This window comes from Spermophilus citellus (genome assembly GCF_964194105.1).
Source record: "Spermophilus citellus genome assembly, chromosome: 4".
NCBI lineage: Eukaryota > Metazoa > Chordata > Mammalia > Rodentia > Sciuridae > Spermophilus > Spermophilus citellus.
The window spans coordinates 41653395-41670334 of record NC_138185.1 but is presented as its reverse complement, the minus strand read 5'-3'; the positions used below and the strand labels follow the sequence as shown (position 1 = coordinate 41670334).

At 38.0% G+C, this 16940-nt stretch overlaps 1 protein-coding gene across 4 annotated transcripts in view; it reads left to right on the top strand.

The window, feature by feature from the left end:
• Positions 1–16940, top strand: part of KIF16B (kinesin family member 16B) — a 311644-nt gene that overhangs the window by 203947 nt on the left and 90757 nt on the right. For 2 of the 4 annotated variants that reach the window (XM_081289713.1, XM_081289712.1), the window contains 4 exons: positions 2278–2430; positions 4519–4615; positions 5263–5313; positions 6626–8846. In XM_081289713.1, coding sequence (XP_081145839.1) covers positions 2278–2430; positions 4519–4615; positions 5263–5313; positions 6626–8743 — 2419 coding nt within the window. In that variant the 3' untranslated portion in view covers positions 8744–8846. Of the gene's footprint in view, positions 1–2277; positions 2431–4518; positions 4616–5262; positions 5314–6625; positions 8847–16940 lie in introns of those variants that run through there. The other 2 variants (XM_081289710.1, XM_081289711.1) reach the window with 1 other exon arrangement.

The following is a 16940-nucleotide window of genomic DNA, read 5'->3' as shown; positions in this document are numbered from 1 at the left end:
GAGGGCCTGGACCTGCCCTCTCCCACCCATGGCCACCTTCTGAGAGGGGCTCCAAATGAAGCAGTCTACTACCTTAAGACTTCAGCTTTCATTTGACAAAGGCATGGGGTCACTTGCTGATGACAAAGTTAGATCTACTCAAAAATGTTACTGTAGCCCGTCATCTTTCCTGAAAAGGTCAAAACAACTTCCATCCAAATGATTGGCTTATATTGTGGATCATATTTATAATAGCTCTCTGGTAATCCCTTCAGGCAAAACAGCAACAAAATAACAATAAAAAAGCTTATTATTTCAGAGAAATAGGTCAGAGGTTTAAGAAAATGATTACAGGTGTGCTATGTAAATGAAATTGCTGGACAAAGCTCCTGCCTCAGGAAATTTGAAGTAGTGGAGGGCACGCTCTCAATTTGTGTCCTTCAGTTTGCAATAAGAATGCATCATGAGCTTTTAGCTTGATGTTACTGACTTTGTCAACCAGCGATTTAGTGTTACTTCTCTATAAGAGTGGAGGTAAGATTGTGATTTTTATGGAAGGATTTCCTAGCATCAACATTCCTTCAGAAGCCACACAAAGGAGGTCCTGAGCATCATGAGTTTTGGTGAAATAGACTTTGCTAAGATCTAATTCGGGCCAGTGAATTCTGGATTCTGTGCTTTGTCTGTACTGTCCCTGGAGCTTGCTGTGGGTGTTTCCATTGTGTTTATTTTCTCTGTGGGTTCTCATGACTAAGTCAGGATTATCTGTGCAGCTTGACTTGGCCTCTTGTGGAATTCCACAAGTGTGAAATATTAAATTTATGTGGGATCAGATTGGACAACAGAACACTGAGCTTGGCTTTCCCATTGGCTTCTCAGTACTTTATGAACAAGGTTTAATTTATTTCACTGTCTTTTCTACCACCTGCTAATTCTGACAGCCCCAATAACATGTATCATGCAGCCCCACTAGAAAAACCCTCTTGCCACGATAGCAGGGACAACAGAAGAAAACTGTCAGTACCCATATTCAATCACATATTTTTATCAGAGTCCTTTCATAATGATAAATATAACTCATGATGCCAGCCAGAAAGAATAATCCTGTGTTAACGCAGACTGTGTTTTAATGCCATATGTGCATTGTCGTTTACTCTTTCGTGGAAGAGAGTACCATCATTTCCAGTTAACAGATGGGGAAATTGAACCTGCTTTGCTTATGTAGCCACTGAGGACTTGTGTCACATAGGATTTGTGTCACGCAAAATGGTAATGGATCTATTTCCCAGTCATCTCTTAGCTTTCTTGCCCTCTTATCTACTGAAATTTAGATTCAGAGGGCTGGCGGCACCTTGGTGTGTCAGCATTTTATTTTTGGAGCTGAATGAAATGAAAGATTAATTGACTCCTATTTGGTTCATAAAGAATTGAGATCTAGATTGAAATAACTTGCCCACCTTCAAATAGTGACTGGGTCTTATGCTCCCCGGGGCCAGATTTATTGGCCAGCTTGGCCCTAGTCTAGCCTGATGGCCCTGGATTCAAGCATGGCCAGATCAGTGGGAGGATGGCTGTAAACATAGTTGACCTCATATTAGAAGTATCACTTTTCACTGGAGATAATTTTCTGGTTGTTATTAAAATAACCAAGATTCATAGTTATTTTAATTTGTCACGGAACTCAATCTGCTTTCCTAGATTTGTCTTCTCTTCTTTATCTCCCCTCTTCTTCTGCCCTCACAAAAGTGGTTGGTTTTCATGGTATAGCTCCTTCATTTGTGTTGCTTTATATGCACCTGGAACATCTTCCACCATCACTCCAGATGCCCTGTCTTTTTAAGACAACTTAGAACTGCCTGACCATGAATTTCCTCCTAGATTGGTGGTTTCTGAAAGCTCTTTGAAGCATAAATTTCTTTGTCAAGAGAAGTATTCAACAGAATTTCTTATGTACTCCACAACCAACTCTTATTGAAGCAGGAATTAGGGAATCAGAATTCTTCACAGCTAATTCCAAGGATGTGCTTGGAAGGTAGTACAAGTTATCTTCACCCTTATTGGTCAGATTCTTCAACTTTTGAATCCCTGTGGCAGCACTTGTCTTCGATCTTTCTTATGACTTATTTTTACCTCATACCTTGTCTTATAAGTGTGTAGCACCTTTACTAGAAAGTAAAGCTCTTTGTATGTAGAGTTTTTGTCTGAATACCCTGGGGTTTTTAAAACAATGCTTTACAAAGGGAATGTGTTCCAGAAATTCTGTTAATGAACAAATTCATGTGATTCCCATCTTTGTAGGTTAGAACATGAAATCCAGCAACTGAAGCAGAAGATTTGTGAGGGAGACAGTGTTCAAAGAGGTGACCATAGGACCCTGGAGAGGAAGGCTGCTTCTTTCAGCTTGCTACCCAGTACTGAAAAATCTCACCTGGCTCCCCTAATGGATGCCAGGTACTCAATATTAAACTGATGCAATGATTTGATTTATTTGATTTAGTGGTGAACATACCAGCATTGGCCAGTTTGCATATAGAGGGATCTATCAAAGGCTACATTAATACTCATGCCTGAGAAGTTCTCTGTCTTGTCAGCTGATGCCTGATGATGGGGACAGGGATGGAGTGTCATTTGAACTTAAATCGGCACCTGAGAACCAAGTCAGCCAAATCCAAGGTATCTTGATGCAGATGGTTTGTGTGAGAAGGTGTAATTGAAAGGTGCAGGAAAACCAGATCATCCAGAACCAGAGTGATGCAAGGCCATGATGAAAAGCACAAAAACAGAATTAATTGAATTACATTGAGAAGAACCTTGTGCTGGCTGTTACTTTATATAAGTATTGATTATACTTAGATGGAGTTTATTATAAAAACTGTACTAGTATATTCAGAATGACCATGAATATAATAAATATATATCTGATGTTACTGTAATAAAATTATTTTCAATGTAGGTGGCATTGTGAATTGCTCTGTGGCATGGAGCTCTCAGATAAATCAACTTAATCATTCTTTGCCTTAAAGAAAGTAGCAATCATTTTCCTCCTCCCCATCTGTATCATGGGGACACTTCAAACTGAGCAGTTCTGAGGCCTGGATTAGGAAATAAGTATTTGGATATCAAAATGTAGTCAGAATGACATGAGTCTCTATAGCTCCTTATGTCTAGGTCTGTCCCCCATTTGCCTCATGGGACTAGTTTCAAATTTTATTGATGGTCAGGGGAGATAATTTGTGAATACCCTTGGCTCATGTTCAGTTGCACATGATTTTGTTTTCAATACTGAAAGGTAATATTGTACTTTATTTAGGCCATTCTATCTAAAATATTAATCTTCTTGTCCAGCATTTCAGAAAATTATTTCTCTGTTGAGCAGTAGTACAGAAATATTGACAGGATTATGCATATGTTTAGAAACACAAATCAGGTAAATTTATTTGGCATATGTGCCAAGATATAAATATGGAAATCATTTAATTTTTTTTTTAATTTTGAAACAGTCTCACAAAGTCTCTGAGGTTAACCTTGAACGTGTGACCTCCTGCCTTACCCTCCCAAGGCACTGGGATTATAGGTGTACACCACTATGTCCAGCCGAAACCAGCTAATTTTTTTAAAAAAATTCCTTCTAATCAATGTCTGTAGCATTGGAGGAGATGAGCCTATAACGGAGCAACTGGAAAGACCTTTGGTGTGGCTGAAATTTCCTACTCTCTCTGGTGCTTCTGTATTGAATGACTTAAATGCAGACCAGAGATCGAGCTGGCATCCACTAGGATGGTTAAGGCTAATGGTTGTATTAAGTAATAATACAACTTCACTTACATTCTATGGGACACCAGATAGGACTTGACAACTTCTTCAAAGGTCAACTGTTTGTGGCTTCTTCTCTGACTTGGCCCTGTTTGGGGGTTTGGGGGAGGTGAAACCTTTAAGGTACCTTACTGGACAGCTCCAGATAACCCATGTGGAGAGATAAGACTGACCAGAAGTAATGCAAGAATGTCAAGCATTGCTGTCTTACACATAGATGCTGAATAATAAACAAGTATAGATCTTATGACCTCTTTTTTTTTGTTTGTTTTTTGTTTTGTTTGTTTTTTGTAATCCTTATAAGTGACCTTGTGCTTGAGAAATAATTATCATTTGTGTCAGTCTGTTCTGGGTGAGGAAACCCACTGTTCTGCTTTAGGAACAGATCTGAGACAACAGAGTCCCTAAAGTCAGGGACTGTGATTTTTTTTCCCCCATCCTGCAGCAGGTTTCCGCTAAGGAAATCAGAAGACTTGGATGGGGTCGCTTAGTCTCCTTTCCAGACTCAATGCTCTGTTATTTGTCCAGTTCTTTCTCATTTGGGGGAAAAAAAAATAAACACTGAACATATGGCTCTAGATTTCCTGGAAAGAAGAAAGCTGTGTGATTTTTTGTTTGGCAGTTAGAATGGGAAAGCTCCCTATTGTTTGGGGCTTAGGAAAAAAAGATATAGCAACCTTGTGTGGTTAGAAGCATTTATATTTGTCTTGACTTCATGGCTTTCAGGATCAATGCTTACATTGAAGAAGAGGTCCAAAGACGTCTTCAGGATTTGCATCGTGCTATTGGTCATGCCAGCAACACATCTGCAGATATGATGAAGGTAAGCTGAAGGAACTAAGTTACATGGTCATTCATTTCTCAAAGTGAAAATTCAGATGTTGAATATTCAAAAAAAAGTACTAATACTGCTTGGATGGGGCTTAACAGTTTACAAATCTTTTTAATTCAAGTATTTTAGTTGGCAATTTTGTGATTCTGAGAAAACCTTTATTAAGTAAATATAAAGTTTTCTAATTCTTTGATTTATAAACATCCTAGATGTAACATTTTTCTGTTTTCTCTCAAATGCAACCTATTTCCATAAATATTTAATTTACTTTGTAAACTATTCAAGAACAAATATATTTTCCCCTTGAGAAGAAAAAGTATTTGCAACAGATGATTTTTATCAAAATAAAGACAATTCATTTCTAACCTGCAAATTAAGAAATATCCTAAGGAAATCTTGCTTTCAATATTAGAACTTTAAGATTATTGAACCGTTTAGGTTCAGTTCTTTTTCAGACAGATCGATCAATAGTCATGTTTATCTTGGGAACGTAAATTCTGTAAAAGGGTTGTCATTGTTGAATGACAAGTATGTTTCTATAGAATTTTATTCCCATAAATATGTCTAATCAAATCAGTTTTTTTCTCCTCTATGAACATGCTGTAATTTAATATAGAGGGCTTTTTATTTATTTTCAGGATAATGAGAAACTTCACAATGGCACCATTCAACGTAAGCTAAAATATGAGGTAGGTAATGATTTTTCAGATTGATAGGGTCGCCTTAAATTATGGCATGCTTGTGTGATTAAATTTTCTTAATGTTTAGTTGCATAATTAGAATTTTGAAGTCCCAGTGAGATTAATGGCTAATAGGGAAGGCAAGCTATTATATGGACTTAGAATTAAACGGAATCCTGCAGGTTGAAAACTGCTTTGACTTTCTTGAACAGCACGCAGGTTTGGTGGAGCTTTGCCCAGTTTTTCATTTTTAACAGTATCCTTTTCCTTGGTCTGCATTTAAAAGATAGAATTATATAATCGGGATCAGATATGGGGTTTGGAAATGAAACTGAGTACTTTTTAATGTTTTAAAAACCCTGTTCGTTTTGTAGACTGTGAGTTGGCAACAGCATAAAGGAAATACTCTTGGTTAATTAGCTTATTTCTCTGGTTGATTATCAAACTAACAATTTTGGGGGGCATACAATTTGTAAGATTTTACTTGTATTTTCTTCCCGGAAAGGGCATGTCCTTCACATTTTCCCATAAAAACAAACAACAACAACAAAAAACAAACAAACAAACAAACAAACAAAAAAACCCTGCGAGGTGGTAGAAATCTCTCTGCCAAAGATTTACATGCATTACTGAATGGGGAGCAAGAGGGTGAATGTGGCCCTGGCCACCCTCTCCTGCCAGCATTGAGGAGTGATATTATCCTCCTCTGAATACCCATTCCCTTAGCAGGTTACCCCAGGTGCAGCCTTTTATTTCTTTGTTTCTGTGGTGCCTGACACAGAGCAAGTGTGCTGTAAGCCTTCCGTGGTGATGCTGACTTAGCCAGAGAGGACACAAGATTCTCATGAAATGAACCAAAAAGAGAAATCAGACCTGAGTTGGAATACTTGTAAATTTCTTTTGGCCTTGCCCTCTAATTCTAATTAATATTTTTGCATTTTGGACATATGGTCTTGCATTTATTTTCATAACTATAAATGATCTTTTAAACACTGAATAAAGGTCTTAGGATTTGCTTTAGAGAAAATGAAATGTTAGACCAACAAATGGATACTGTGAATCAATCCTATACAATGTGCTTGTATCAAAATACTTGGCAATTTATAAATAATAAATATGGAAATTAATGTGCTATGTATAAATCAGATCATCTATTCTTAAATCGTACCAATCAATACAGCTAGCTTAGGCTTTCTACTTAAACTCTAAATTAATACACTCAATGAAACTAATGACTATAGGAATCATCATGTGCAAAAGAATCACAGAAATGGTGCCACATCCCCATTTCAACTTTTTTTTTTTTTGACATCTTGAACAGAAAAATCGGTTTTGGCCCACCCAATATCTTGTCCCACTTCTGCCCAAAGATGCCACTGGTACTTCTAGCTTCATTAGAGAAGAGAGGAGGGAGGAGGATCAGAGCAGTCACTGGAGTCATCCCATGCAACAGAGCATCTTAGGCTCTAGAGCTTCCTCCTCAACATCACAAGAAAGAAGGGATCAGTCCTTAGTACCCAAGGAACTGCAGGACAGTGGTTACAAATATTGTTGTCCTGAGTACTCTGGCCATCTTGAACCAAAATGTTTTCATCTACCTGAAAATTTTTTCCTTAAGGAAAACGTAACCAATGATGGAGAAGATTTTCAGAGTAAGTCAGATAATTTCAGTGAGCTGATGACTCACAAAGATGAACACAGCTTGGGAATTGAGTCCAGCTGGACATTGCTGCAACAGAAGTCCCAACAAGTGTCTATGAATAGCAGAAGCAAGCAGGCCAGGCAAAGCAGGGTGCTCTGCTTTGTCCTCTCTGAAAGTGTTTCTCATGAAGAGAGCACATCTGGGAGTGCTTCTCAGAGCACAACGGCCCCTGAGTTTTGTTGTGAACAGCAAGATGAAAAAGAGTTATCTGCTGAAAAGAATAGCTCTCCGTCATCGCTGATAAATATTAGGACAGAAGGAAACAACAGGTTGGGATATTTTTACCACAAGTTCTCAGCTCTTTATAAAGATACTAGCAGTCACCTGCTACAGACTGGCACAAAGATGATTCACCAAGCCAAGCATGTGGGGACTCTGTGTGACCCAAGTGGGCTCACTTCCCATGTGACAACATTCATCAGAAGCTTGCCATTTCTGAAGCACTTGCCCCTGGACATGCTTTTGAAGTCACGTGTGGTGCCATCCGGATCTCATTGTTTTCCTGAAGCTCAGGTTGGCAGCAGCAGCAGCAACAAAGAGGCAAGGTGTCTGAGGCCAGGAAAGAGCCCAGAGCCTTACAGGGCCTCCACCTTCACATCTGCAGCTTTACCAGGTTCCTCACCAAGTTCAGTTTTTTGCCTTGACTCTGAAGATGCTAGAAAGAGCTCTGCATTTAAGCAGACCCTTGTGCAATTCCCAGACCAAATGCTGAAATTTCAAGAATATTCTTTAAAAGACTTTCTTGAGGTTGTGACTTGTTCTCTGCCAGAACCTATAGGTGATGTGAAGGACATCAAAGGCATTTACTGGCTTGCTGTGGCTAACTGCATAGAACCTGACCCCCAGCCAGCATGTTTGCTCCTCCTTCAGTCAACTTTATGCTCTTTGGTTCTGTCAGATAAGCAAGCAGGCTCAATGGACATCTTTCATGTTCTGCCTCTTTCTGAACTACAAGAAATTCAGATTGGCTTTGGTGGGCAGAGCATTCGATTCCTGGGATCCACGGAGGCCCTTCTGCTCACTGTGTTTAGTTACAACAAAAACCTCTCTCAACAGTTATGCTGTGACCTCCTGTGTGTCCTGATGTCAAAGTCTGAAGCTGCTGCCTTTGCGAATCATCCTCTACTCCAACAAGATCTAGTTCAGCTTTCTCTGGATTGGAAAGCAGAAATCCCTGATTTAGTTTTGGCAAATGGAGTCCATTTGTCATCCAAATTCCAGAGTACCTTGGTTGACATGGTTTACTTTCTTCATGGAAATGTGGGAGTCAATATCCTTTCTCTGGCAGAGGTTCAATTACTGCTCTACACAACGGTCAGGGTTGAGGGCGAGCCCAGCAATGACCAGTGTCAGTCACTTGTCCTTCTGAATACCCACATTGTGCTTATAAGGGAAGATCGTGTGTTTTATCCACATACACCATCTCTGAACACACTTCCTCCACGTACACAATTTGATGTGATCAGATGCTGTGCTTTAAGTGAATTCAGGTGTGTTGTTGTTCCAGAGAAGAAAAATTTATTAACAGTAGAACTTGTCTTCTTGCAGAAACTTAGGCATTCATCAGTTTCAGGAAATAGCCCTTCTGCACCCTTTCAAGAAGGCCCAGGTGTCCAATTGTTTAAGAACCCATTGCATCTCCAGGATAGTCAGCATGGGGCACCTGAAGTCTGGAAACTGACTTTCAATTCTCAAGATGAAGCTCTTTGGCTAATCTCACATTTGACAAGACTCTAGGAAGGAGACTTTTAAAGATGCAGTACATTTTCTGAGATCTTTAATAAAAGGAACATTTAATAAAAGGGAAAACAGTCAAGGGAATACAAATATCTTGGTGTAGCTAATCAAATTGGAATCAGGAAAAAGCAGACCTCCGAAGTTAAATGTAAATATTTGAAATATCTGCTATAAAATGAAAATACCTGATTGCAGAGGACTGATAAAATATCTTTATGACCACCTGCTTCATTTTCTTGAAACTCAGGCTTTCAAATTTGCATCCACCTCATCATTTGTCTGATGATTAAAGCATTTCTGATTGTTTGGCTTTGTGCTGATTTATAGTCTGGTGCACTGGAATCTGTCTAGGCCTGCTAGCTTCTAGCAGGCTAATTTGCGCTGCCTGAAAAAGTGCCCAGTCTGGCAGTGAACTTCATTGACATCCTCCATTCCAGCTGTGATTAGGACAGTGATGTGGCAGAACACATTAGTGCTACACCACGCTTCCTGTAAGGACCCAGATTTCACATGTCCTCCCATCACTGCGGTACATGGAGTGGAGCCAGCAGTGCCTGTCCTACACTGTTGTCTTCCCCAACTAATTGCCTTTTCTTGCCTTCTTTCGTCCTTCTCGCCTATTCTCTTTCAACCAATGTGATTTCAGCTCCTGACTTGTCAGTAGTTTTTAGTACTCTTCTCCTAGTCTCCAACCCCAACTTCCATTACATTCTAGTTCTTTCTCTGAATTTCTGTATTTCTGTCCTAGAAAGACTTGTCATCTTAAAGTCTAGCTTTTTCTAATGGCTTCTTTCTACTGTCTTGTCAAATAAACATATGGTTGCCTCCAAAGTGCATTCAGCACTTTTCCCTGGCTTTTCTCCCTCTTGCCTCACACCAAACCCATCATTTGTATTTGAAAGAGGTGTTCTGCTGGTCTGAAGCAAGTTCACATTCTTACCTGCCTGAGGAGGATCTTCTTTCCACCAAGCAGGTCAGTGGTCAGCATCCTCTCAGAGGCCCCTAGCTCTCCCCTACAAGATCTCTCTCTCTTCTTACCCACCCTTTCTGTCTATAGGATTCAGTAGTACTGTGAGCAACCAGGGATAACACCTCCTATATTTATTTTTTATTTCATCTGGGCCTAGTTGCTTGGCCATTGTTCTCATGCCTCTGCTAAATTCCAGAATCTCAGAAGGGAGGAGCTCTGCCTCTTTTGATCCATCCAGTCTACTTCCATTCTCAGCTGGGATCATGCTCAGCCATGATAGCTACTCTGCAGTGTGGTACACAGTTGAGTGAATCAGTGATTTTACTCACGGGCTCATTTTAGCTCTGGCACGCAAGGGACATTTTCTATTCTGGTCAAATCTTTGGGAAATGTGCACCACAAATGTACTCCTTCTTCATTCCTGTTACTAATTGATGACAGGGACAGTCCCAAAATTTAACCCACTCTGAAACTTACCATCTTCTGAGACCAGGAAGTGCATAGCTTCCCTCCTTCCATCATCAGAGCTAATGACAAGTTATTGAGCTGATTCTACATTTTCACCTATTTTTTCTCCTCTAGTCTCTAGGGAAGTGAAGAGCAGAACACAGGCACTTGGTTGGAGAATATGCTATGATCCAAAGACTGGTGCTATAGCTTTGTTTGCTCTAGACCAATGGAGGCTTTTTGATTTTGAATCAATTGAATTCTCTGTTTTTAGGTGGATTATTGTCATTTCCAAAGCACCCCTGTTTCATACATGCATACCTTATTGCCTCATACCTGAAGGCTTTTAACTCTACATAGAGGTGTTATGGTTTGGCTATGAGGTGTCCCCCCAAACCTTCTATTAATGCAGAAATATTCAGAGGTGAAGTTATTAGATTATGAAAGCTATAACCTAACCATTCCATTCTTGCTTGAATGGACTGGATGGATGGTAATTGTAGGCTGGTGGAATATAAGTGGGTCCCTGAGGTATGCCCTAGAAGGTGACAATTTCCCTGTGACCTCTTCTATCCTCCCCCTCCTGCTTCCTGGCTTCACCATGAGCTGAGCAACTTCCCTTCACCGGGTCCTTCTGCCATGATGTTCTGTCTCATCTTGAACCCAGAGTAATGGAGTCTGCAGTCTGTGGACTGAGACCTCAGAAATTGAGCCCCACATAAACTTTTTCTGATTCTAGGTTGGTTTTGTCAGGTATTTTGTTCACAGCAATATAAAACCTGACTAAAACAAGGTAAATCTTTTTCAGTCTTGGAAAAAATTCTTAAAATCACCAGGATGCCTTTTAATATCAAAACTATTTCTACTAATTTATTTTCATGTATTCTTTCACTTTTCTCAACTAATTTATTTTCCATTACTTTGTCTTAAAGTGTCCCATTCCATATTTTCTTATACATCCCTGATAAGAAAACCAGAATTAATGATCATTAAGACTAGAGAGTAGAATTTAAAATGTCAGCATAGGGCTAACAATTGAAAAAAGGTAGCAATATAGAGTAATACGTTATTTTTACAAAGAGTGTTAAATATTAAACAAACCAGACTTGCTTGTCCTCATAGTTACAAAACCATAATTCTACCATGTTAAAAATAAAGGTCTTTATTATTTCTCATAGCTGGAACAGAGAGCAAATATGAGCATTGCATAAGTTTGTGTTAATCATTATGGCTTTTCCAGTCTGCTTTATGATCCAAGTAGGCTACAGTGGGAATCTCACTACATAATAGAAGCAACCTACAGCATTCAAATTTTATGTGTTACATCTCTCAGCTAGGCATACTCTGTACCTTGAGATAAAATATGGTCCTTGGGAATGAGTTTGATTTACTATCTGTGAAGTAGGTATTAAGATTGTTATAATGCCTGTAGAAAATAGTGGAGTTGTTTTTACCATTATCTACCATGACGTCAGCCATAACAACCTCCTTCTGGCTCATTGTTCAGGAGTTCTGTACCCAAGACACTCTGTAGTAGAGCAGGTATAACTCTAGGTATTTGATAATGTAACATCTCAGTTGTTAGGAGTTTCTGAATCAGGAAGTAATAGGTTCATATATACTTGGTTGTGTGGCACTTGCATTTTTGTAATATAGGCATAAACATTTGCATTGTGGGACTTGTTGATACATTCTAGACAAATATATCTTTGAGTACTTTTGAAATGGTTATTTCATCTAAATTTGATTAAAACCCATTTTGCTCACAGGTGCCTGTCTCACAGGCAGGGTGAATGTATTTAGACTTTGTTGAAAAAACATTTCAAAACAGTTTATCTCCCCAATCTCATTTCTTTAAAAATGTGCATGCTTCCTGTTAGAAGAGAACACTTAAGTATTCCAGCAGTAATAATTACAGCAATTTTAATTACATTCTTTTTCCCAGACAATTTAAATCTTTGTATGATAAAAAGATTTTAATTAAGTTTATTCATGCTTTTTTGATAGCTGGGCAGTCTTATTGAATGGGCCATTTTTTGATGAGGTCATTTTGTTAATGAAGTTGAACAGTCTCCAGTATGTAACTTAGACACCTTGTTCCTCAAAACTTCTTTTGTAACAAATGTTTTATCAGTCAGCTATTGCCAAGTAACAAACAGCAATCCAACACTAAGTTCCATACCAAAAAAAGGTTTGTTTTTTTTTTTTTCCACTGCTGGTTTGCAAATAGATGAAAGTGGCTCTGCTGTAGGATAAAAGTCATCTTCAGCTCAGTGAGGGTTGTTCTTCCCCATTTGTCTCATTTGGGGGTTTGTGCTGAGGGAACAGTAGCCATCATGATGGTGAAAGAAGTATAAAAGGGCAGCCGTGAAATCCTCTGCTGGCTGGCATCATTGTCTACTAACTTCCTGTTGGCACATGAATTACTAACAGAACCCAAAGTCAAAAAACAAGGAAGTATAGTCTATCCATTAAGAAGCTCTGGCAAGACTATGGATGTTACCACTATGAGGAGAAAAGAATTAGGACCAGAAATTTAGTCTGCCATCAATGCTTTATGTCAAAGTTCCCAAAGCTTTTTTGAAGTTAAGGCTCAAAAAACTTAAAACTTATCCGATTTCTCCCTATTGGAAACATTCAGAAATTGGGAAGAACATATGTTCTAGGACCTTTAAAGTTACCTGGTTCAACTGTTTTCTAATTCAGTCTATGCTTGAATATCTCCATGAATGGACTGATCACTTCCTACCACTGATTGAGTTTATTCATGACAGACTGCTCTTATTGCTAGGCTGTTCTTTCTGTAATCTCCTTATACTGCTATACATCCTCACAGTCTTGTCTAGCCAAAGCACCTTCTGTAACAAATAAAGCCAGTCTATTCTGTATGTTGTATTATATCACAACCCTTAGGATAATCCTCTCTGCCTCTGCTAATTTTTTCTTCCTTCTCTTTAATGCCCTTAGTCCCCACTGTTCTTTGCACAATAGTTTCCAAACCATTGCTGTCTAAAGTTGTTAAGGATGCACCTTTGCAATTTGTTAAAACTTCCTTTTTAAGAAATGGAACTGAACAATCCAGGTGATGAGAAGGAAAGAGATTCTATTGTAAATTAATCCACTGCCCTTATTTGGTTAAAACCTGTTGTTGAAGATGTAGAGCATTACTATTATGAAAATAATTCCAACTATTATGTATATTGTAATTTACTAAGTGCAGAGTTTTTGCCTGTATATTGTACCTTTTTATTCCTAAACTCAACTTCCTGGAATCATTTCATCTCTTAATATTATTGCATTGTCACACATGAGCTTTTAGGTGACACCTAATATCTAAACCAGGACACCTTCTTATTCCAGAGCATATATTTTTTCCACAATGCCAAAATCACCTCTTAGTCACTGTTATTCTCGAGGGCAAACTTTTTGTGTTTTGTATTTTATTTTTTTGTTTATGTTAGCAGTGTTAGCTATGTTGATTCTTATCTGCTTTTCCCCCTTATAATATGTAGACATTAAAGATTTTTTTCTGCTTGAGTTTTGTTATTATTGTTATTCTTGTTTTTAAGGATTGCTTTACAAGTTTCTTTCCAATTCCATTGTTTCCTTGTATGGGCCTCATATCTCTTTGTTTTGTATTTTTAGCTCCTATAAAAGAAAAGTCTGGACACAAGCATAATGTGAATATGATACAGGATAACCTCACGTGCTCAATGTTGCTCCTTTAGATGGAAATTTAAATAATATCCTTTGCAGAAAACTGATAAAGGAAAGTGCCCCCACCCCTCCCACTTTTTATTTTCTCCTGGACCTTAGAATTTAATGCAGTGAAGATGAGTGGCACTTTTCATGATTAAAGACATAAAATAGAACTAGAAAGGGGACATCTGATTTTCCCTCCTCAGGATTTCAAACTTAAGACATTTGATGATGAAAGCCATTTAACAATTTTTGCCATATTATTGGTCAGATGTACTAGACCCGATATTTAATAATCTTTTTAATAACTGTTCATTTATGAGTTATCCCAAGATGATGACCTTATTAATGGAACTAGTGTTGTGTGATTTAGACATCACAAAATAGTGCCATTTTTAATAGTTTAAAGTTGAAACATTCCTCAGATTACCCAGTATTTTCATACCTTGAAATAATATTAGTCAACTCAGATCTGTATAGAAGAAATAACCAATTCTAGTAAGAATCATGGATTGCATATCAGCTAAGCTCAAGGTGTTCCATAACCATCTCTGTCTAACACAGTGTAACATTTTCTGGGTAATTTATCCATAAGAGTATATCAAAATTAAAGAATTAATCCTGTATTTGAAAACTTATATTTATGTTTTCTGATGTGAGTAAGGTATTAGCATTGTTCATGCCAGTCTGTTAATTGTTGTCCCTGACAAGGATGAAGAAGATGTACCTGGAGCTAGCATGTGGGGCACATGTCTTGGCCAAATCCAAGACATGTATGTACTAAGCCTTCAGAGATAGCATAGTATTAAGACAACACCCTTTATAGCACAGATAGGCTTCTTTGGGAAATTAATATGAACATATCTTGGCTATAGGACACACTCATAATTTGCACTCACTCATACAGGTTATCTTTATTGTCTTTCTCATAACATGGCTCACATTTGAGATCCTACTGTCACTGCCCTTACCATCCAAATCCCCATTTCCAACTGCTGGAGTATCATAAGTACTTGATGCATGAGTTCTAACAAACTATCACTGTGTCATGTGTGGTTGAAAAAAGAGGGTAATTAGACACATGTGCTACGGTGGGAATAACATTATGCTGGGAATCAGTTATTTTGTTAAATATGATTTTTAAAAAGAAAATGAAAAAAATTGGTTTGTCTGTATTTTAGAAGTAAAGTTTGAATATGGGCTCTAGGCGATTAGATGGCAGTTCTTGGGTCTGACCTTTTCATGGTCAAAGGATGAACTGAATTTAACCATCTGGTACATAATTAGAGTGTTTAGGGGGAACTGTTGATGACTCCCTGTAGGACTGAAATGTTCCATGCTTTCTGCCGAGCTGACAGTGATCTAAGTAGATATTAAATCCACTTCCTGTTCATTTCCTCAATTGATCGCTTTTGAAGAAGACATCCTGAATGGGAAAGGAAAATTCTAATCTGAATAATTACAGTGTACCCCATGTTTTGCTTATTTCTTGGAGTTAAGGATCTGACTACAGTGTTTGATCCACAATGAAACAACAACAACCAAAAAACAACAACAACAACAGTACATTTGTTGACACAGGACGTTATTGCTTAAAAGTTCTCATAAAAATATTTCTTCATATTTAATTTTAAAAGGTGTTTCTTATGTTGGGTACCCCTCCTATTTCTAAATAGAACCATTTCATAGTGCACTTAAAATTTCTTGTAACATCTTACAAATTTATCAATGCCAGATCTGCTGCGCAGAGTGGTTCTCACACGGACAGCCTTTCTTGTTTCTTCACCTTCTCCTAGTATGCGACGTCACCAGCTTCCCCCTCAGAGTCGAAGATTCTTTGACTCTTTGCTGCATGTAGGAAAATTGACTGATTCTAAAATAAAGAATGTCACAGATATTGAAAAGCTCCCATAAACAATAGGGTGTAATGTGGTACAGCTAATATTTACATGTCTAGTATAAAACTAAAGATATTAAAAATATAGCCACTTTCAAATCAAGAATAAATTTCAGAGACATTTATGTTCCTTTTCCTTCCTGTCCATTATAAACATAGTTTAGTAGGACATCAAGAACCTTTTACACTGTTTTCTAAGAATTCTACATTTCTCATGAAATTGGCTTCATAAAATAATTTTTAAAGTTACACTGCAGCAATGATTTGATGGAAACTCATACTTTTTAATTTTTCTCCATATTATAATTTTGCTCAAATATCTTCAGATCTCTGCCTTGTATTTCAGCTGTTCGTTTTTGATGGAGTTGGTTTCTGTATACTTGTTAATATTTAGTTCATAGGAAATCAGTGAAATTGAGCTAAACTGTAGTCAAGGATGATAGCAGAGGCTCTGGCAATTTTTCTGGTCTTCAGCATGCTGAGTAATGAGAACAGGAATATCTCCTCAGCAAGGAATATGCTACACTTCCCCATCTAATCCTGATGGGTTCTAGTGGCCAGTCTAGCTAGAACCATTCATTGAGGTATGCATGCTGGTTCTGGAGTGTAAAGGGCTGTCCTGCATTGAAGTTAGTAGATCCGGTCATTCCCATTAACTGATCCTTGTTCAATTAATATGCCCAGTGAAATTGTCCAAGGCAGATTTCTTTGTTTTTGTTTTTTTGGTGGTGGTAGGGTTATAGACAACGTATGAGCCAGAGCCTTAGGCTACTGTCTTTTCATTAAGTATTGATTTCATAGCATGCATTTTCAGAGAACTTTTCCATTCATAAAATGCCCATGTAGTAACCAGACCATCAGTTGCAGCTTTAGCCCATTTTGGAAATTCACTTATAAAAAAAAGAAAGTTGAGGTAGCAAATTCTATGTTTAGAGTAGAATCTATCTAGAATGGAAACATTAAATCTTCATTTACAACTTAATGGAGTTGAGGGAAACTGAAGGTCTTAGAAATTGCAAATGTTTTGCAAAAGTCATTTTGTATTCAATGTGAATACACATCTTCCATGTGACGTATAGTTGGTGCCTTTTTTTTTTCTTTGTACCAGAGATTGAACCCAGGGGCACTTAACACCTGAGCCACATCCCCAGCTCTTTTTATATTTTATGTTTTATTTACAGACA